This window comes from Anolis carolinensis, chromosome 2 (assembly GCF_035594765.1).
Source record: "Anolis carolinensis isolate JA03-04 chromosome 2, rAnoCar3.1.pri, whole genome shotgun sequence".
Classification (NCBI taxonomy): Eukaryota; Metazoa; Chordata; class Lepidosauria; order Squamata; family Dactyloidae; genus Anolis; species Anolis carolinensis.
This window is the reverse complement of record NC_085842.1, coordinates 320,506,055-320,527,318: the sequence shown is the minus strand read 5'-3', so window position 1 is coordinate 320,527,318 and position 21,264 is coordinate 320,506,055. Positions and strand designations below refer to the sequence as shown.

The 21,264-nt window shown below is 42.5% G+C and overlaps 1 protein-coding gene across 2 annotated transcripts in view; it reads left to right on the top strand.

Moving 5' to 3' along the window:
• Window positions 1-12,688, top strand: part of dcaf12 (DDB1 and CUL4 associated factor 12) — a 42,033-nt gene extending 29,345 nt beyond the window's left edge. For both annotated transcript variants that reach the window (XM_062972622.1, XM_062972621.1), the window contains exons 3-9: window positions 345-551; window positions 1,044-1,104; window positions 2,201-2,394; window positions 2,997-3,062; window positions 3,922-4,084; window positions 6,398-6,576; window positions 7,541-12,688. In XM_062972622.1, the coding sequence (XP_062828692.1) occupies window positions 345-551; window positions 1,044-1,104; window positions 2,201-2,394; window positions 2,997-3,062; window positions 3,922-4,084; window positions 6,398-6,576; window positions 7,541-7,699 (1,029 nt within the window). In that variant the 3' untranslated portion in view covers window positions 7,700-12,688. The remainder of the gene's footprint in view (window positions 1-344; window positions 552-1,043; window positions 1,105-2,200; window positions 2,395-2,996; window positions 3,063-3,921; window positions 4,085-6,397; window positions 6,577-7,540) is intronic.
• The last annotated feature ends 8,576 nt before the right edge of the window (window positions 12,689-21,264 follow it).

The following is a 21,264-nucleotide window of genomic DNA, read 5'->3' as shown; positions in this document are numbered from 1 at the left end:
ACCTCTCCCTCAACTTGACTCTAGTCATGGAAAATTATATTCCTATTTTGAAACAACCCAAAGGTTTACTCTGACTTGATTTGATTTGTTGTGTTGCCACTACCTGATAAGGCTGATTAGCATCACATCCATATTAGCATAACAGGATGGGCATAGATACATATTCTCCATTGGCTTCTGTAGACGGCTTGTAAGCCTGCCATTTAGTAAGCACAACAGTTTGGGTGGCATGCATAATTCTCTGCAATCAGAGTTTCATCAGTTCAGCTCAAGGAAAGAATCATGGGAACCTATATTTGGCAAAATAGGTGTTGATTTCTTTCTTTTTTTTATTTCTATCTCAGTTGTTCGTGGTCGATGTCCAGACTGGTCAAATTACCAAGATCCCCATTCTAAAGGACCGGGAGCCTGACATAGTCAACCAGCAGGGTTGTGGAATTCATGCCATTGAACTGAACCCTTCAAGGACCCTCTTGGCTACCGGAGGCGACAACCCCAACAGCCTTGCGATTTATCGTCTGCCGACGCTGGATCCAGTCTGTGTGGGAGATGTAAGTTCCACTGCAGAGCAAAGATGTGGGCGGATCTTCACTTAATTATCATCATATGATAGATACAGTGGTGTCTTTTATATATGCCACTTGAAATGACTATAGTTTCCAAGCAGAATGAGATTCAGAAGAGTACCTGATTGTTGACTTTCTGTGTATAAATTTTTAGTTCAGGATGAGAATAATGCTAACTTTCAAATGATGTGGGGCGCATATCCAGCAGGCTTAGACAGCAGAGCCAAGGGTGAAAACTGCAGTCCAACTAGGTCTGGAGGATCCCAAGAATCCTATGCCCATTCCATGTAAAGATACAACAATTGTGAAGCATCCCTGATTTAAGTTTTGGAGGGTGGGGTGGGAACAGGGGAGAACTAACAGCCTGCTTTGTAGAGGAAAAGTGGACCATTTGATGCGTGTAAATACATGAAGCTTTTGCCATTATATAAATATGAGATCCAGATCCAGATTCTTGTTTTTTGTTTGTTTGTTTAGGATGGCCATAAAGACTGGATATTTTCAATTTCATGGATCAGTGACACCATGGCTGTTTCTGGTAAAATTTTAATTTTTGCTTTTTATTTATAAGAGACATAATACGTTGGGACTGTAGCTTCTCTTCCAACTGACTGAGGTTCAGAAATGCATTTTGGGATCATAGTGGTTAGCCTCCCTGTGCTTATGGCCTGAAATAATTGTGGTTTTTCCCTTCTGCCTGTTTCTCCTCTCCCTCATTTGACCTGGCAAATGGCTTGAGAACAGGTCTTGCTGCTTTGCATGCACCTCCTCTTTTGCAGGTTGTAGAGGGGTCACTTATGGATTTAATGCTTGCAGCTTTGAGGCCCAGTGTACTTGACAGAGGATCACCGTTTAAAGTTTACTGAAGTTATAGTTGCAGTGGCTTTGGCAAGTTACCGTTGCCACATCCAGTTTCTCACCCCAAAGTTGGAATGGGCTTTTTACAGGGCTGGCTGACCTTATTTTCATGAACAGCTCTATTACCATGGTTGCCCATATTGACTCAGGACTAAACCATAGCATCTACCATGCTTGTCTAGTAATAAAGGTTGTATTGTGTTAATTCTTCAGCTGAATGCATAGCAGGCCTTTGAATGATACTTGTTTTATTCAGACTAGCCCCAAAGCTCTTCTGATATAGTCTGGCAGTAATTAGAACTAATTGATCTTGGTTGTGATGTTATAAACCCAGGACCTCAGTGTATCGTTTTTCTTTTCTTTTATCACCATCTGTGATTTCACCTTGTGCTTGTGTCTTATGTTGAGAGATTTTATTTGCACAGTTCTCCTTGTTCTGTAGAACTTTAATGAATGTTCAGTTAAATCAACGTGTGCCCAGGGGTTGCCGAAGACTGAAATCCTCAATTTTACAATTGTGTGCAATATTTTAAAGACACTGTGCCTGTAGAATGTGTTCTCTGTGTGCAGATCCTTGGTTATCCCACTCCCCTTGTTTACTGGGAACATTCTTCTCTTGCCACACAGTAGGTTCTGATCCTGCTTTGATCTTTTGGAGGTGCAAGCACTTTATAGTGCTGAACAAGACGCTCTTGGGTCTTTCTAGAGATGTGACCCACCTGATGTCCACAAAAGACTAATGTTCAATTCATCCTCAGGTTTGTTGCCTTTTGCAGGTTCCCGAGATGGTTCAATGGGGCTCTGGGAAGTGACGGACGAAGTGCTGTCCAAGAGCGATGCGAGGCGCAACTTGTCTCGAGTTCCTGTCTATGCTCACATAACACACAGGGCTCTGAAGGACATCCCCAAGGAAAACACCAACCCAGACAACTGCAAGGTCCGGGCTCTTGCTTTTAACAACAAGAACAAGGTGGGTAAGAGTATATACAAAAGAGCTCCAAGTTATAGACAGGCATTGGCAAACTTTGGCCCTCCAGGTGTTTTGGACTTCAACCCCCACAATTCCTAACAGCCTCAGGCCTCTTCCTTTTCCCCCTCAGCCGCTTAAGCGGTTATTGTGTGTTTTCTGGGCTGTATGGCCATGTTCCAGAAGTATTCTCTCCTGGCGTTTCGCCCACATCTATGGCAGGCATCCTCAAAGGTTGTGATTCCAGCCATGAAAGCCCTTGACAACACATGGATAAGCCTATTATTAATGGAAAACACAAACTTATGCATCATTCCATGTTCTTGCCTCTAGTGTCATTCTTCTGGGTTTTACTGGCTTATTCCAGGCCAGTGAATATCCATGATTTTTAGACCGTTTTGCATTACTCGCTTCTGTAAAACTTGTTACTCCAATTAAATGATCTCCACGTTGCAGGCCATTGCTGGGTTGTCGCTGTATAGGTTCCTGGTTGGAAACTTCCAGTGCAAATCACGTGTTCCATCTTTGTGGCTGACTTTTAATACTGAGTGGTGTCCTGTGGGGATCTTTCTACTTCTCTTCAAGCGGCTGCTCTTCTCTTCTAGGAGCTGGGAGCTGTGTCCTTGGATGGGTATTTCCACCTCTGGAAAGCTGAATACACGCTGTCAAAGGTGATTTGCTGCCCTGGTAGATAGCAATGGCTTTATCCCAGACACAGGCAAACATCGGCCCTTCAGGTGTTTTTGATTTAAACTCTCACAATTCCTAACACCACTTTTACTGCCACAGTTCAATGCTATGGAATCATAGGAATTGCAGTTGTAGAACATCTTTAGTCTTCTCTGCCAAAGAGTTCTGGTGCTTCACCAAACTTCAAATCCCTGGATTCCATATCATTGAACCAAGGAATTTAAAATAGTCTCAAACTGATTAATGATGCACCCATAGAATGTTCCACTCTTTATGTGCTATTGAATCCCTCAGTCAAAATGAGCAGGGTTTTCTTCTGTACTTGCTGTGACTTTCACATTGAAATGGGAAGGAAAACAGATTTAGCTTGCAAACAATTCCCTCTTTTATTCTTCAGTCTGCCATGGCTCTGATAAGAAATGCATGATAATTTAGTCTCTTCCTTCACACAGTCTTCCAAAGTGACTTGCCCAGCTTGCTGTATCTCAGCCCTTCTGAGCCTTAAGATTAGCTCACTCATTTGTGCCAGAAAAAAGGATGAAGGACCTTTTTATCCAACTTTTCCTTGGCCCTCCCTTATCTGCCTTCTTCATAAATAGTCACAGAAGAAATGCCAGTTTTTTGCCAAGTGACCGAGTGTCTTTCATTGTGGTCATTGTGGGCAAAGATCTTGTGTTTCCTAAGTTGTAATTTGTTTCCACTAGAGATAAGTTTATAATAGCTGTGTGTTGAGTCATCAGTGACCCTTCCTCAAATAGCACTTGAGGTATTGATTCATGGTCTTTGCTGCTGGTTCTCATTGAGTCTTTTTTTGTTGTTGTTGTTCTTGGATTCCTTCAGCTGCTGTCCACAAAGTTACCATATTGCCGTGAGAACGTTTGTCTGGCCTATGGTCAGGAGTGGTCGGTATATGCAGTTGGATCTCAGGCCCACGTCTCTTTCCTGGACCCAAGGCAGCCTTCTCACAACGTGAAGTCCGTCTGTTCCAGGGAGCGAGGCAGTGGTAAGAACCATTCCCATCATCATCAACGTATTTTAATATCGTGTCATTGCTATACATGTTATTTTACATGGGAAAAAGGTGTCATTTATGAAGTTTGTCTAGAGCAGGCATGGGCAAACGTGGGCCCTCCAGGTGTTTTGGACTTTAACTCCCACAATTCCTAACAACCAGTAGGCTGTTAGGAATTGTGGGAGTTGAAGTCCAAAACACCTGGAGGGCTCAAGTTCGCCTGTGCCTGCTTTACAGCCTGGTTTCTTAATCTCTTTCCACTTGTAACCTCTTTACGCCCAATAAATGTTTACATTTATATAGGTATATAAAACAGGTATGAAAACCAAACATTTACTGATAAAAATCAGCATCTGCAAGGCTTGCTAAACAGGTTAATTGTCCTTATTATGAAGTCCAGCTGAAACATTATTCTGCAGAGCTACAGTAAACACTGCATGTTGTTGCTGATAGATTTGTGTAAATGAGTGGCATTCAGAAACCTTTTATTGTTGCCAAACTTTTTGTGACTTGCAGAGAAATGCATGAAATACATGCAGACTTAATGAGGTCCACGCTTCTGCCTCACATGACCTCAGAGTGATGCAATAACACATCATCTGGCTCTGCGTGTGCTAATAACATGGTTTGATTTACGGCAGCATTGAAATGCAGTTCGTCCTGTTTTTAAAATGCATCAGCATGATACAGTTGAATTTTGTGTTCAACAAACCATAGTTGGAAAGCTGGGTGTCTATGGGATGCCCCATTAGGTCCAGGTACCATTTGTGCTTATAGCTTGACATTCACAATTTAATGTTCAGAATTTGAACTTCTTGAAGGATCTATCTTTGATTCACAATACCTTTCATATTTTGCTTTGCTGTTTTTCCCTTTTCTCTCTGGTAATTGGCACCTTGTAATTTATCTTTGAATTTGGAAAAAAAATTGTTTGATGTTACCAGTAAGATATAGAGTTGGAACCATTGCTGTTTTGCTGCCTCATCACCTTCTGAATCATCAGAACAATGACTTCAGATTACAGGAAAGGAGATTCCACCTGAACATGAGGAAGAACTTCCCAACTGTAATTGCTGTTCAGGAGTGGAACTCTCTCTCTCTTGTGGTAGAGGCGCCTCCTTTGGAGGCTTGTAAACAGAGGCTGGATGGCCATCTTTCAGGAGTGCTTTAATGTGATTTTCCTGCTTCTTAGCAGGGGGCTGGACTGGATGGTCCATGAGGTCTCTTCCAACTCGACGATTCTATGATCCCGTGTGTTCTTAAAAATGTCATATTCAAAATCAATGAATTTGTGAGTTGGTATTTGTGGCTGTACTATTAACAGTGACCACTCAGATGTTTCTCTGCCATCTGGGGAAATCATAATACCTTTGGAGATATGGAGGTTTTATAGGATCATAGGGTGTCGAATGTTCCCCAGAGGTCAGCATGTCCAGGCTGTTAGGAGAGGTCACCCTAATTCCCTCTTCAGTACTTTGATTTGTGAGGGTCCCAAAGGGCAGCTGGCCCATGTGCAGTGAGCAAGGGCCTCAGCACTTTATACAGTTGCAGACCAAATCTCTCCACAGTGGTGAAATGCAACCAATACCATTAGTTGATATCTTTGAATAAAGGAACAGACTGCAAATTACATATTTCTGCTATATACTCTGGTCCCGAAATCAGTATTTTTGGGCTTGATCTTTGATCCTAAAGTTGTACGGCTCAAATACTTTGTTGGAGAACTATGTTTCACTTGCATGGTAGTTCATCAGATTTCAAGCCTGCATAGTAGTTCATCAGAAATGGGAAACAATTCAGGCGTGGGTAAACTTCATCCCTCCAGGTGTTTTGAACTTCAACTCCCAGAAATCCCAGCCAGCTTTCTGGCTGATAGGAAGTGTGGGAGATGAAGTCCAAAACACCTGGAGGGCGCAAGTTGGACCTTACCTGCGTAGACTTTGATGAATAATGCCTGAATTCCCATCACACTCAGCAATGATACTGAATCCATAGTAACAATCCAATTTACTTGGAATTTGTTCAGCTGTGTTTGCACAGAGCCTGTTCACTGAACGTGCTTCTCTCTCACGTACCATAGTCCAGAACTGTAAAGAACTACCTGCAAGCAGTCGTCATTGCAGAACTAATCACCCATTTTATGATGTGATTTTTTTCTTGTTGTTGTTGTTTTGGGGACAAGTGGATGTGTCCAGATCAGGAGAGCCATAATGTGGCTTTTGGCAACTGAAAACAAAGACATTGTTTTCAGTTGCCTAACATTGGCTAAATCTGGCTAACATTGCTGCTTTTCTTCCGTGACAGGTATTCGCTCCGTGAGCTTCTATGAACACATTATTACGGTGGGGACAGGGCAGGGTTCCTTGTTGTTCTATGACATCCGAGCCCAGAGGTTCCTGGACGAGAAGCCACCGCACAGTTGCTGTGCGTCGAAATTAGGAGGAAGTGAAATTCTCAAGTTGTCTACGGGCAAAGGTTGGCTGGTGAGTATCTTGCAGCTGTTGGAAAAAGAAAGGTAGACTTGCTTCAGTTGCTTCCTTAAAAAGCAGAAGGTTGGTTCTGACTAACTTTGAGGACAAGCAAAGCAAGGTTTCCGGGGATTGCGGTGATGGAATTGCAGAAGGAATTGGAAGCGGGGTGGCAATCATGGGGTTCTCCAGAAGATGTTGGACTTCATGTCCCAGTCCCAGAAGCCTTACCCACTACCAGTGAAGAGTGTTGGGAACATCTGGAGCTCCACCTTATTTCTATGCATTCCCTAAAGCAGGCATGGGCAAACTTGGGCCTTCCAGGTGTTTTGGACTTCAACTCCCACAATTCCTAACAGCCTACCGGCCCAAGTTTGCCCACGCCTTTTTTGAAGCATTGTATCAAGTGGAATATGGGGTTTGTAGTTTTGGTGAGATGCAGTAGAGTCTCACTTATCCACTCATCCAACGTTCTGTATTATCCAATGCAGTCTGCCCCCTGTCCGGCTTTTAATCTGTTTTAAGGGTTTAAACCAGGCATGGGCAAACTTCAGCCCTCCAGGTGTTTTTGGACTTCAACTCCCACCATTCCTAATAGCCTACTGGCTGTTACGAATTGTGGGAGTTGAAGTCAAAAACACCTGGAGGGCTCAAGTTTGCCCATGCCTGTGTAAGGTTTCTTACGTGTTGTTAGTGCTTCAGAACGTGGCGGTGGAGCTCACCTTCAGTCAGATGTATAACCCAGACCCTAAATACTTAGAGCAGCGTAAAATTTTCAGCAAATCCCTTGCCCTTGTTTGTTCCTATGTCTTCTGTTGTAAACTATTTGGCATTCCACATAGGATGTGCCCATAGCTACTGCTCCCTACACTGTCAAGGTGTGTTTTCAGAAGGGCTCAACCTTAGGACAGCCCAAATTCTCAGTTCAGGAAGGATCACGGCAATGGAGCCCCAACTGACACAAGCTTTCCTTTGACAGAATCATGACGAAACCTGGCGGAATTACTTTTCAGACATCAGCTTCTTTCCAAATGCCGTTTACACCCACTGCTACGACTCGTCTGGCACGAAACTCTTTGTGGCAGGAGGCCCCCTTCCGTCTGGACTCCACGGGAATTACGCTGGTCTCTGGAGCTAATAACTCTCTTCCAAAATGAGGCTTGCGCTCTCGTGTGGCTTCCTCCCTTTTCGCCCACATTTCCATTCCTTTTCAAACAAACAAACAAACAAGAGAAATTGTGTGACTACATTGTTCTCTTCTGCTTTTGGTGCAAGGGGGGGTTAACTTTGCTTTTTGGGGGAGGGGGATTATTCTACTGATCTCCTGGCAGGTTTATTTTGTACATTTTGAACTTTTTTGTTTTGTTTAATCTTCTTTGATCTTTATACAGTGGGTTTTTAAACACACCCCGTTCCCCCTTTTTATTGCCTTTCCTCAAACTGGCGGAGTCTTTGCCCTGAGCTCGGGGTGACCAACCAACCATACATGCCCCTCCACTCCTTCCTTCACCATGAGGCAGGAAACCCTCCATTAGATCGGCTGCTGCCGAGCTTTCTGTGAAAGCCCAGGGGCTGTGTGTGCATGTGTGGGAGTGTGTGTGTGTGTGTGTGTCTGTATGCGTGTATGTGTGTACGGGTACTTTGTTAGTCACATTACCTGGAATAAAAAGCTACTTGTAATTAAAAGAAAAAAATTAAAAAGTATTTATATTATGAGATACATTACTACTTTATCCACAGAGCCCAGCTTGCATCTGGCTTCCTCTGATAGTTCGAAAAGTACAAGTTTAATGATGCCCCATAGGTCACTGTGGTCCATTGGTGGTGAGCTTGATGCTTACACTGTCCTTCTTTAGCCCATGGGCCACCTTCCTTGCCTTTTCTTTCCTTTACTCGTTCCCTGCCTATTTCTGTAAGGATGGCCAAGGTGAAGGCTTTGGTTGTTGGGACACAGGTGAAGGTTAGTTGGGTTAATTGCTCATCAGCCTTTAAGTGTGATTTTGGTGGAGAAGAAATCGGAAGGCTGCATTACATGTGTATGGTGTTTGATTTGAGCCGAACCGTCGTGGAGAAGGGAGGCGGGGAGGAGGGTGCTAATGTCTTTTGAAGTTTTTTGTCTCCGGTGTCTTGCCAATAAACAGTTTCAAATAGCCTCAGTTTCACCTTGGCTTGCTAGCCAAGCGGACACAAGTGGTCAAAGCCTTCCTTCCAAATGCTGTGTCCCATCATTAACTTGTTTCTGAAGGATCCTCCCCAAGAAATGACTCTGCAGCACATTGCCTCCAGGTGTAGCAGAGGAACAGGAATGGCTTCTTTGCAGGCAGGATGAGCGCCATAGCATTATAACCCAGAACAATGCTGGGACATTGAAGCACATCAGCATTAAGTGTTTGGATTAGGCTAAACCAGGAATGGCTGATCAGTTTGCTAGGCATGTTGCAATACTATGAGAGGACTGCTGGTGTCTTGTACAAAAGAGTGGAATTCTTCATTGAGCCCCAAGAACGTTCCTTGTAGGAGACATAATCTGCTGCATCTCTCTCCATGATGCTTTGCTCCTGACTGGTCTCTTTCTAGATTCCCTCTGTTGACATCCGGGTCATTCTGTCTCATTGCTCAGCCTTTTGACATGACATGGATATGTTTGATTATCCCAGCACAGATTTGCAGGAGGGCTGCCTGCCCTTGTTTTGGTAGCATGCTTTAGCAAATGTACAAAAAACCTCAAGGAAACGAGGCTTGGCCTGCAGTGAGGGCAAGTAGTAAAGAGTTAGAGTTGTGGGAAGATAGACAGTGATCCACAGTGACCCTGCAGCATGCTACTTTTTGGGCTCTAGATACTAACAGCTGTTTCATTTGAAATTGTGGAGTGCAGGAAACATAGATATCACTGATTTGAATATAGTCTGCAGAGCAAAAAAATACATTTACATAATCATGGATGGCATGCTTTTACATTTGTGTATTGTGGCTAACAGCTCATGGATGCTTACTCTGAAGTCTGTCCCATTGAAGTATCCTGGACTGATCCATAGAATTGCAGCATTGCCTGCTTGGCTCCATTACAGCTGATACTAGGGCACATCATATCAGAAGAGTTGGAAGAGGCCCCAGAACCATCCAGTCTTTGTTTAATAACCTCCAGAAAAAGACTCCACCAAACTCAAAGGCACATATTCCAATGTAGAACTGCCCTTTCTATTGTCTTAGTCCCTACAGCACCCAAAAACAAGATTGTTCCCTTCTCAATGTGACCTCCTTTCAGATATTTAAACATGGCTTTCCTGTCCCCTTCTCTCAACCTTCTCTTCCCCAAACTAAACATGCCTAGCTCCCGCAACCATTCCGCATAGGCTCAAGACCTTTTGATCATGTTATTGTCACCCTTCTTTGGACATGTTCTAGCTTGTCCATATCTTGAATTGCTTTGCCCAGAGCTGAACGCAGGGTTATTCCAGGTGAGGAATAACAGCAGAACAGAGTGGGACCATTATTTCCCACAGTTTATAGACATAGGATTCCTATAGACGCATCCTAGAATCCCATTGACCTTTTTAGCTGCTGCGTCACACTGTGGACTCATGTTTATTTCGTGGTCTCCTAAGACTCCTAGATCCTTTTCACTGGGACTGTCTTCAAGCCAGGTGTCACCTATCCTATAGCTCTGCATTTCAATAGCATTTCTCCATGTTGACATTCATTTTGAGTTTTGGCCTGGCTGTATAAGCTGCAAAGCTCCTTTGATACTTCGCAGATTCGGTCTCTAGTATCTGAAGTTGAAAGGAGTGCAGCAGGCAGCAGAGCTGGAAAAAGACATTTGGTTTAGATTTTGGAAAGGCATTGGCTCATTAATAGTGTTATGAGGATACGAGAGGATAAATGGAGAAAGCAGCTTTTTCAGATAGCCCTGCTCTTTCTGTTGCATGTATGATGATCTGAACCATGAGCAGATTTTCTGAAATGTGAATTAGAAGCAGAGCTTTCTTTTGCTTGAAGCCTGGAAAAGATGGTTGTAAAATCTCTCCGAAAGTAGAACTGGCCGTTCAGAAAGGGCTTCTCTTTACTCTGAAGCTGAATTTTCAAAGCAGGTGCTTGAAAGACAGTCCTTTTCTCTACAGAAGTGTTTGAAGTTATTCTGCCAGGGAAACACAACACACAAAGCTATTCTGGAGTTAAAAATGTGTGTTTCTCTGAAAAGTTCGTGGCAAAGCCCTGGATTCTTTCCCTGCTCTTCCTGATCAATCCCTCTGAGAATAACCCTGTCGTTAATTGGGATATTATTATGCTTCCTAATGTGGAGTGCTTCCAAAGATTGTTTTTTCCCTCCTTGAAAGCGAGTATTAGAAGCGGCCTTTTGAGAGATGCTACCAGAATGTAATGTAAAGCTCACTGGGGAGCAGCCTTTTTCCTTTCTGAGCTTCCAGGAATGAGTAGTTCACTTTTCATCAGTAAATTTGCACATCTCTATAGGATTCAAGCACAACATGCAATTTCACCCACTTGCTTTGGTGCAGCAATAATGTCTAGAGAGCAATAATTTCCTTCTCGCAATTACACACTCTTTGAAAATAATAAAAACCACAGCTTGGTGGAGATCATCAAATGCTACTTTAAATAGGAGTGTAGGGTTGTCTACAGTACATTTACTAAAAGCCATTGTGAATAAGACTGTTACTGGAGCCATCCTGTGAAGCATGTGGTCCCCCTCATGCCAAAGCCATGATTCAGCTCATTCCGTTGTCATTCATAAGAGAGAGCATTTGAGTCCTTTGACTCAAGTATTTCCATCCAGGGGAAGTTACCCAGCACTGCAGAAGAAAAACAAAGCAATTACCAGAAATTAATTAATTATATTGTATAGTATATAGAATATCTAGCTGAGTGCTTAGGGGTGAAATCTTGTGTTGTAGCTACTATGGGAAAATAACTTATAGAGTTTTCTTCTTACAGGAGAAAACTATTGTCAGATCGATATGTGATATAAGGATATTTGTTTCTTCATTTATAATAGGACTTAAATTATATGCCCTCCAAATTCCTTTCCCCCCAACTATAAACCTCCTTGGGCTGTGGGTTTGTGGTTCCTTGTTGTTTTGTGAGGCTTCAATTTTTGAAATAGAAGTAAATACAGTTTCATTTTCAGCCATGGAAGAATGGTAATGATCAATGGGAGTGACAGAAAATGACTTTCCAACCTTTATTGCAGGGATTCCCAAACTTGGATGCTTCAAATGTTTTGGACTTTTAGCTCCCAAAATGCCTGACCATTGGCCCAGCTGGCTGAGAGTTAAAAGTCCAGAACATCTGGAGCGCTGTTTGGGAACTACTTCTCTCTCATATGCCAGCTTTGGAGTTATAGTGTGTATGACTTTGTAAACTTTACTTAGCCCATACCTTCATTTAGTTGGAAAAGACAATCTTGCCATGGGCAGAACCAATGGGGCTTATTTTACCCAGAATCTCTGGATTCTCCAGCACAACTCTGTGCTTAACTTCAGCCAGAAATTCCTATAGTGACAGCATTAAATCTTTTAACAATCCTACAAAATTCCAACCTACAGATGCGGAAGGCCAGCTGTTCTCGAATTATCTTCAGTACATGAATGTGTGCATGAGCATTGAGCTGATCATGGAGAGAGATGCACCCGAGGTAGAATGACACATATTTGGGATGATAGGATTCCCATTCAGCCTTAGGAATTTGCCTCCCTTTAAGTCAAAGACCATGCCATGTGCTGGGTCCAAGGCCTCATTAAACTTGTACTTTTGAAGCCTGGCCTGGTGCCCCTGCTCAGCTGGCATCCATAGCCTCCCACAGTCTCAGGGTTTATATATGTTCACACCAGTTTCCATCCAAAGGACAACAACAACAACAACACACTGGACCAATCGGAGGTTAACGTGCCTTTCTCTCGCGGTACCTTGAACTTAGCAAAAGCTGCTTACAATGGGATCTGCTGTTTCTCGCTGTCTTCGAACCGATACTCGTTTTGTCTTCTTTTTTCTATATATAAAAAATAATAATGTGTTCTAATTCACAAACCAACTTGTTCTGTGGATTGTAATATATGCCCTTCCCCATATTAGTTGTTGAGGAGTGCGGTGTATAAAATCAAATGTGTGGTCACGTCTGGATTGTGCATCTTTTCCACTGTTAAGCTTTTAAAAATCATGCTCAGGAGGTTTTGGGGTTCTTTTCAGGTGTTGTTTTGTAGCCGATATGGTCTACTTTTCAATGGAAGGCTAATTGGGCTTTAAAGAAAAATGAGAGAGAAAAACCCCAACAGGCTTTTTGTTTTATCTGTTCCTCATCACCAATTTTAATGTGCCACCAGTTTTGCAGAAAGTGGCATCTGACATGTAATTTCCCAAAGGATTCTGACTGAACTCCTACACAAAGCCACAACAAAGCAAGGAATCGCAACCCCTACACTGTGCTCCTTAATTCAGCTTAATTTAGACGCTTCAAAATTGCAGGTAGTTTGCAATGTCAACCCACTTGAAAGCCTGGAAGTGAGGGCTGGGAAGGGAAAATGAATAGGTCTTTCGATAAACCAGACACATCGGCAAGGCTGTCTTTCTCCAAGCTGTTATGTTGACTTTGAAAATCGAAATTATGCAACTGGCTATCCCCAAAGTCCTGGAAGACAAAAAAAAAACAAAAACAAAAAAAAAACTGCCAGCATTGGATCTATGAGGGTTGAATGAAAAGTAATGCCTCCACCTTCATTACTTGGGTTTGGATGGGAATATTTTAATAAATCAAATGCAGAAATAATCCTTAGAATGTGCTCTTTAACTACCACTATTCACTTTTCCACATAATCACCAGAATTGGATACATTTCTGCCAACAATGAACAAGTTTTCTGAAGCTGTCACGGAAGAAGTTGACACTCTGTTTCTGCAACCGGCGTCACGCAGTCTCCATCATGTACAGATCTTCTGATAGCTAAGCAAAGCAATAATGTGACCCACATGTTCTTGTGAAATGCCAATTATGCTTGAAATTTCTCTCTGAGTGATACAACAATCGTCCTGAATCAATCTGTCAAACTTTTGCTTGTGAAACTCGGTGGTTGCTGTCACAGGACGTCCAACTCTTTGGTTTCATGCAAGTTAGATGTTCCCACCTCAACACCTTTAAACTTACTCGCCCAACGACGCACAGGACTCACATCAACACAGTCACCATAAACAGCTTGCATTCTCTGGTGAATCACCTTTAGGGTGACACCTTCTGCTGTCCAGAATTCAATCACCTCACATTGCTTAAGTCACATTGACCGCCCGTCTGCATAGGGTTCCATTCTTCACGCTTTAACAACACAACTGTTCAATGCTAAGGCTTCCCCCCAAATGGAACTGTAGAGGAGAGTCTCCTGAACAAGCCAGGACCTGCCACAGACCAGGACTGCCATCTGTTGAGGAGTTACGAAGGTGGAGACATTACTTTTCATTCAACCTTCATACATAAAGGGGACAGATATGTTTGCCTTAAAATGTATAGTAATCAAAACAGCAAATCTCCACCACTTGGCAAACTGCAGGTGTTCCTTTGGCAAGAAATATCACTGTTGTTGGGTGTCAGTCTCACCATTGGAAGAGTCCATGACTTCTTGAATTGGGACCAATGCTGAACTGAGAGAATCTATGCCTTGATTTGGGACAAACATTTGACATGTCTCAGAAGGGGCCCTTCAGAGCTGTTAGAGGTGGCAAATTCAATTATGGCAAAAACTAGCATAAAAGATTAGTGATGCTGATAAACAGGCCTTTCAAACTTTTGTTTGCTCTACAGGTTGATGGTCACTTTTTTTTGTCTTTGTCACATACTAAGTTTGTCATCTGAGCATGTCAAGAGGTACCTGTTATTGGTCTCTTCCTGACAAAAGCCTAGAGGCAACTGCTCAAAGCTGTAATAATGTATAAATATTTACCCACATTGCAAAGAGCTATGGAAGAGAAAGGTTCCTTCTACCATGGCTGTTATATTTGTCGTACATATTCATGGACTGCAGTTTAGAAATGTTAATACCATACAAAACCTTCAAATTGCCACTATTGTGTTTGCCGTGGCAGAAGTGGTCAACATTCTCTTTGGGAAGGAGGGCTTCTGAGTTTGTAACTCTTGATATGTTATGTCTTTATGAAACATTAATCACTTGCATAGGAAGAAGGTTACAGGTGTGATGTGTCCCTCTCCAGTGAGGAAACTATGGGAGTCATCTAAGTATAGGATTATACTCATAAAATTGCAAGACACCCCCAAGGGCCATCCAGTCCAGCCCCCTTCTGCCAGGCTGGAAGACACCACCCAAGCCCTCCCGACAGATGGCCATCCAGGCTCTCATTAAAAGCCTCCAGAGAAGGAGACTCCACTGCTGTTGATATGGCGACTAAGCTAATTTTTTATCCTAAAGCCCATTTCCTTTTTGGTGAGCTCCTTTCCCATCATTGTGGCCCTTTGCTTCTTCTTGGGAAGAATTTAGATATACATGAATATAGGGACAGCAGGGTATAGTGGTTTGTCCTTTGACTTTGGAGCTTTGCTTGGCAATGGGAACCCTTTGGGAAAGGATTTGAAGGCTCACAATAACAGTATCTAAATACTGTCTCACATGTTTTGCCCTAACCGTGTATTTGTGCCAAAACACATGGATTTAAGCTTTCCCTAAATCCAAGCAAGTCACCACTCATTGTGCTGAAGGTTTAGCCTATCTCTGAAGAGACTGACCACATCCTCTGTGTTTCAGTTGAATTCCTGTGCTGCTTTTAGCTGATTCCAAACACTAATCCATCCAATGAACTCTAAATTCCTCAGACATCCATTCTTTGTCCCATTACTTGGGCTTCCTTATCTGGTCTTGTGAGACCATCCGTTTCCAAATCGTGCAGGACTCAATGGATATGGAGTGTCTCCACAAAGCCTTCATGTTGCCATTGTCTTTCCAAGTGTTCAAAGCCAAGACGATGAGCTAAGGACCAGAAATGTGCAACTTCCAACAAGTTCATGGATAGAAATCCCAGTTGAAACTCCTTATCAATAGCTAGATTTTCTGGGAGTTTCAGTTACCCATCATCAGAAGGACCAGGCAATTTTCACCCCAAAATAATCCATAACTTGTCTTAGGTCGAAGGAGTCATTTAACATCGCACACAAAAGCTTTTAAAGGTCAAGGAGTCCCAAATCCCCTGCTGTTTGGAATCACCTCTTTTTGAATTCTGCATAGAGAACTCTGCCAAAGATTTCAATGCATCATGATTTATTTTATTCCAACTTTGGGGTGAAAGTTGTTAATGTAAATATATTGCGGCCCTAAAAACTGGAGAAAGGAACAGCTGCTGTACATTTAACGAATGATACAAGATTTCACTCTACCAACCCCAACCAGAGCCACAAAATACATTTAGAACTTCATCATGAAATAATCCAGCTGTCCTATTTCTTCCCTCTCTCTGTTCAACTGTATTGAAATGCAAAGAATTACATGGAAGATTTTAGTTTAATTTTCTGAGCCTAATCCCATGAATGTTGAAGAAGGCCGGTGCTGGATGAGACTCAACTCTTTCCCTAATCTGACATTCTCTTTTCACGGCGGAAGACCAGATGCTTCGAGGAATCTTGCCAGCTGGGCATTAATGCCAATGTTCATTGGCACAAACCTCATTCTGACTCCTTTTTCTCTTTCCCAAAAGCACTTTATGATGCTGGGGAAATTAAGGAAAAAATAGGTCCTGTTCATATTTCTGCAAAAAAGAGATCTTGAGAGCGGGTCTTGCGGCTTTCCAGCGACACATAATTTCCTATTTTGCCAGTATATAGGCTGCTGCAAAGTGGAACATGGGTTTGTGGGACAGAAATGAGTTGTTTCTCTATTTTATAGACAAGAGCTCCAAGCTCCAAGCCTTGAGCTGGCTGCCTAGGTGCAATGGTCTGTCATTGAACCTTGACCAGATGGACAAGCAGAGATTCTGCTTCAAGAAAGAGTTCTGTGCACACCGTTTGTACCTCAGCGCTGGTTTACTTTGCTCTTTATACACACCACCACCACAGCAGACTTGGTTTAAACAGTTTATTGATAAGAGATAGCAAAGTCTGAATAAAAAGGAGTAAAGAAAGCAATAATCCCAATGTAAAGGCAGTCAGTAGAAGGCAATAATCCAATGCAAGGGCAGTCTGTAGAATATAGTTCAAAGTCTCTTAATATCACAAATCAATCCTGAAAACAAGGCAGCATTAACTTCAAAACACCATCCAACAAACAAGATCCAGGCATGAACAAAAGCAAGATTACTTTTCCATGAGCATAGACAAGACAGGAACTCTGCTTCCAAAACCAACGTTGCTTCATCTGAAATCTTTCCCCGTTTCTCCCTATTTTAACCATGCTTACAGGCCAAGAAAGCATTCCTTTGTCCTTGAGTTCCCACAAATTTACCAGCTATCCTAAGAGAACGTTTGGGATGATGAACTTTTAGCTTTAACCTTGTATCCCTATCTAAGGAAGACTCCTCTGACTCGCTGCCAGAGACACCTGGGACTTGTTGATGTTCTGAACTCTGTTGATGTTCTGAATCCTGTGAAAGGTCACCTTATCACTGGCTTCTGCTTCACTGCTAGTCTGTGGCCTCTCTAACAATTCAGAGCCTTTCAACATTTCCCTCATCAACATTTCCATGGTCAGCCTGCATAAACCCAAATTTCCATCATCAGACTGAACCACAACAACACCCAACTTCTTGAGCATCATTAACATCTTGCAGAAGTTGCTGTGAGTTTTCCAGGCTGTATGGCCATGTTCCAGCAGCATTCTTTCCTGAAATTTCACCTTCACCTGTGGCTAATGGCATCTTCAGATGTTTTGTTGGCAGGGAAGCAAGTGGAGTGTATATATACCTGTAGAATAATGTCCAGGGTTGGAGAAAGAACCCTTGTCTGTTTGAAGCAAGTATGAATGTTGCTGTTAGTAAGCTTGAATTGCATTGAGGAGCCTTGCAGCTGCAAAGTCAACCAGTGAGTGTATCTGCATAGAGGTAGCCTGGTTGCTGTTACCTAGACGCACCCTCTGTTTGGGAGGTGTTAACTGGCACTTGATTGTTTGCTGTCTGGAACTCCCCTGTTTCTGAGTGGTGTTCTTTATTTACTGTTTTGATTTTGGTATTTTTTTTAATACTGGTAACCAGATTATGTTCATTTTCATGGTTTCCTCCTTTCTGCTGAAATTGTCCATGCTACCTCTATGCAGATACCCTCATTGATTGACTTTGCAGCTGCAAGGCTACTCAATGCTAATAAAGATTGGCAAACTTGGGCCCTCCAGGTGTTTTGTACTTCAACTCCCACAATTCCTAGCAGCCTACCGGCTGTTAGGAATTGTGGGAGTTGAAGTCCAAAGCACCTGGAGGGCCCAAGTTGGCTCATTCCTGTTTTAGAATTATAGATCTGAATACGTTTATGAAAGGCATAACAACACACCTTCCTTTCCAGCCTCATCCTTTGTTGCCTTGAGTTGGCTGCCTGACAGCTTGCTTGTCTTCATTAGAAAGGGGATGCTGACTCACAAATAAGTTAATGACCTTAATTAATGCTGCGTCATTAACTGAGTACGGAAATACATATGTTATTTGTTTGTGGTAAACCTTGGCGTTGAGACCTTCAATTATTTCTCCTCCTCTGCAACTCAGCAAAAAACCCAGCTCATCTTCACAAACAACGGAACATTTTGCACCTTTTGCCAAGGGTAGGTGTGTTTTTGAATACATGCAGAGCTTCCTGCATCAGGACAATGGCCCGATTCTGCTGAAAGAAACAGACAGAATATCAATGCAACAATCTACAACAAGTCAAGCAACGTTTATTCGAAATGCTTGGGCCCCCGAAGTGTTTTGGATTTGTTTTCATAGTATCTCACTGTGTACATATTTGCATAATATGTACACAATGAGATACCTTGGAGATGAGATTCAAGTCTAAACACGAAATTCATATATACAGTAGAGTCTCACTAATCCAAGCCTCACTTATCCAAGCTTCTGGATAATCCAAGCCATTTTTGTAGTCAATGTTTTCCATATATCGTGATATTTTGGTGCTAAATTCGTAAATACAGTAATTACAACATAACATTACTGCGTATTGAACTACTTTTTCTGTCAAATTTGTTGTATAACATGAAGTTTTTGTGCTTAATTTGTAAAATCCTAACCTAATTTGATGTTTAATAGGCTTTTCCTTAAGCCCTCCTTATTATCCAAGATATTCACTTATCCAAGCTTCTGCCGGCCCATTTAGCTTGGATAAGTGAGACTCTACTGTATATATATAAATATATATATAAATTATAACATTGTGGCAGTCACCATTACAAAAATATTTCCCATATATTCTCAGAACTTTCTCATGCTTTTCCTATCCTTTAGAAAAGGTAAAGGTTTTCCCCTGACATTAAGTCTAGTTGTGTCCGACTCTGAGGTTTTGTGCTCATGCAATCATGCCAGTGGCCACATGTCCTTAAAGGCGTCTACGGACAACGCTGGTTCTTCGGCTTAGAAATGGAGATAAGCATCAACCCCAGGAGTGGACTCAACGTCAGGGGAAAACCTTGACCTTTACCTAATATAAGTATATACTTATTAGTACACATTTAACCATAATTTCAGTATAAAATTGTTGCTACTACAGTAGAGTTCTGGTTATCCGACTTCTGCTTATCCGACACACCGTATTATCCGACGCGCCGGCTTCTCGCCCTCCCCATGGGTGCCCAGCGCTTGGAGAGGCCTGCTGCATGTTGCTGTTTTTCTAGGCAGCAATGCGCAGCAGCTTGCCGGGAGGGATGAGACTCGACCCGCGCAGACTTTTCCCTCCCGGCAAGCACCAGGCACTTGGAGAAACCTCCTGTGTGTTCTAAAAAAACAGCTGTTTTTCTAGGCAGCCAATTCCTTACCGGAAGGGAAAAGTCACCTCCCTCCTTGCCAAGCACTGGGCTTGAGGTCTTGTTGTCTCCTTGCCAAGCCCCTGGCTTCCTCCGTTGCTGCCTAGATAGGCAGCAATGGAGGAAGCCTGAGGCTTTTCGTCCCTTCCCTCCTCACCAGGCCCCCGGCTTCCTCTGTTTCAGCAAGGGAGGAAGTCCGGTAACATTGTGAGCCGCCCCAAGTCCCCACGGGGAGATGGTGGCGGGGTATAAATAAAGTTTTATTATTATTATTATTGGCGGTGTTAGGGATTCCCCTTCTTCAGAAGAGGAAGGGGAGCAGGGAAGTGTTCATGAATCTGAGGGTGAGTTGGAATCTGAGGAGGAGATTTTGCAAGGACCCACTTTTCAGGAGAGGCGAAAGGAAACAGAGCAGAGACGTCGTTCAGCTAGAATAGCTGCCAGAAATGCAGCTGAGTAATTGGGAACTGCCCTAGCAGCTGTGAGGGGACTCAGGGCTATAAAGCAGAAGCAGGTGCAGCCAGCTCTTGCCGGTAACAAACTGACTCTAATGCCCAAGCCTTTGCTCCCCTTGTGCCTGCTTTGGTCTGCATCTGGGATACTGCTCCTAAGAATTTATTGCTGTTTCTTTGTCTGCTATTTGATTTGGGTATTTATCAGAGACTAAGAACTGTGTTTGTCCTAAGACTTCTTTGCTTCCTTTTGCATTATACCACTGAGTGTGCTGTTCTTTATGTTTTGCTGAAGTAAAGCAGTTTTCATTTACTTTCCACATTGTTTTAAGGCTGTTCTTGAAAAAACAAAATAGGACAGGCGGGGAGTGAAGCATCCCTTCCCTCCCTGTCATGCACCTGGCTTGGAGTGTGGACAGGCCTGGATAATAGGGCCTCCCTATTATCCAACAGTTCCGGTTATCCGACATTCGGCCAGCCCCTTTATGTCGGATAACCAGAACTCTACTGTTATTAATTATCAACTAAACTACTCTTTTCCACCTAACTCCAAGGAAGCCCCCAAGATCCTTTTCACACGTCCTGCTGTCGAGCCAGGCATCGCCCCCCATTCTGTCTCTTTGCATTTCATGTTTTCTGTCAAAGTGGAGTCTCTTGCATTTGTCCCCGTTGAACTTCGTTTTGTTAGTTTCGGCCAATCATCTCTCTAGTCTGTTAAAATCATTTTGGATTCTGCTCCTGTCTTCTAGAGTATTAGCTCTCCCTCCCAATTTGGTGTCATCTGCAGACTTAATTATTAAAATACTGTAAAAATTATATTACTATTTTAAACATACCATAATTTTAATAAAAACTTTTTACTATTGCTAATTATTATTAGGTGTGTTTTTAAATTAAAAAATATTCTCATGAGTGTTAATAATTAGTATTACTAATGTGAATGTTATTATGTGTATAGAATTATTGATAATTAGCAGTACTCTTTAATATGGATAGCAGTTATTACAATTTTGTATTTAGATATCATGTAATATAATCATGATTAAAAGAGTTAATAATTATTATGTATTGTAAATAAATATAAAATGTTATTAACAATACAGTTAATATAAATAACAATGTGTAAACAGCAGCAACACAGAAGAGAGAGAAAATCCAGGAAGTTCCAAAAGTCACACCAGAGCCCCGCCCACTTCTGGCTCCGCCCCTCTCTGGAAATATATGAATAGGCCTTGATTGCGTCACCGTCTACGCCCCGCCTCCCAGGCTGTCATTCAAAACGCCGCGGGAGTCCAAGCCGGGCACGTGGGATGG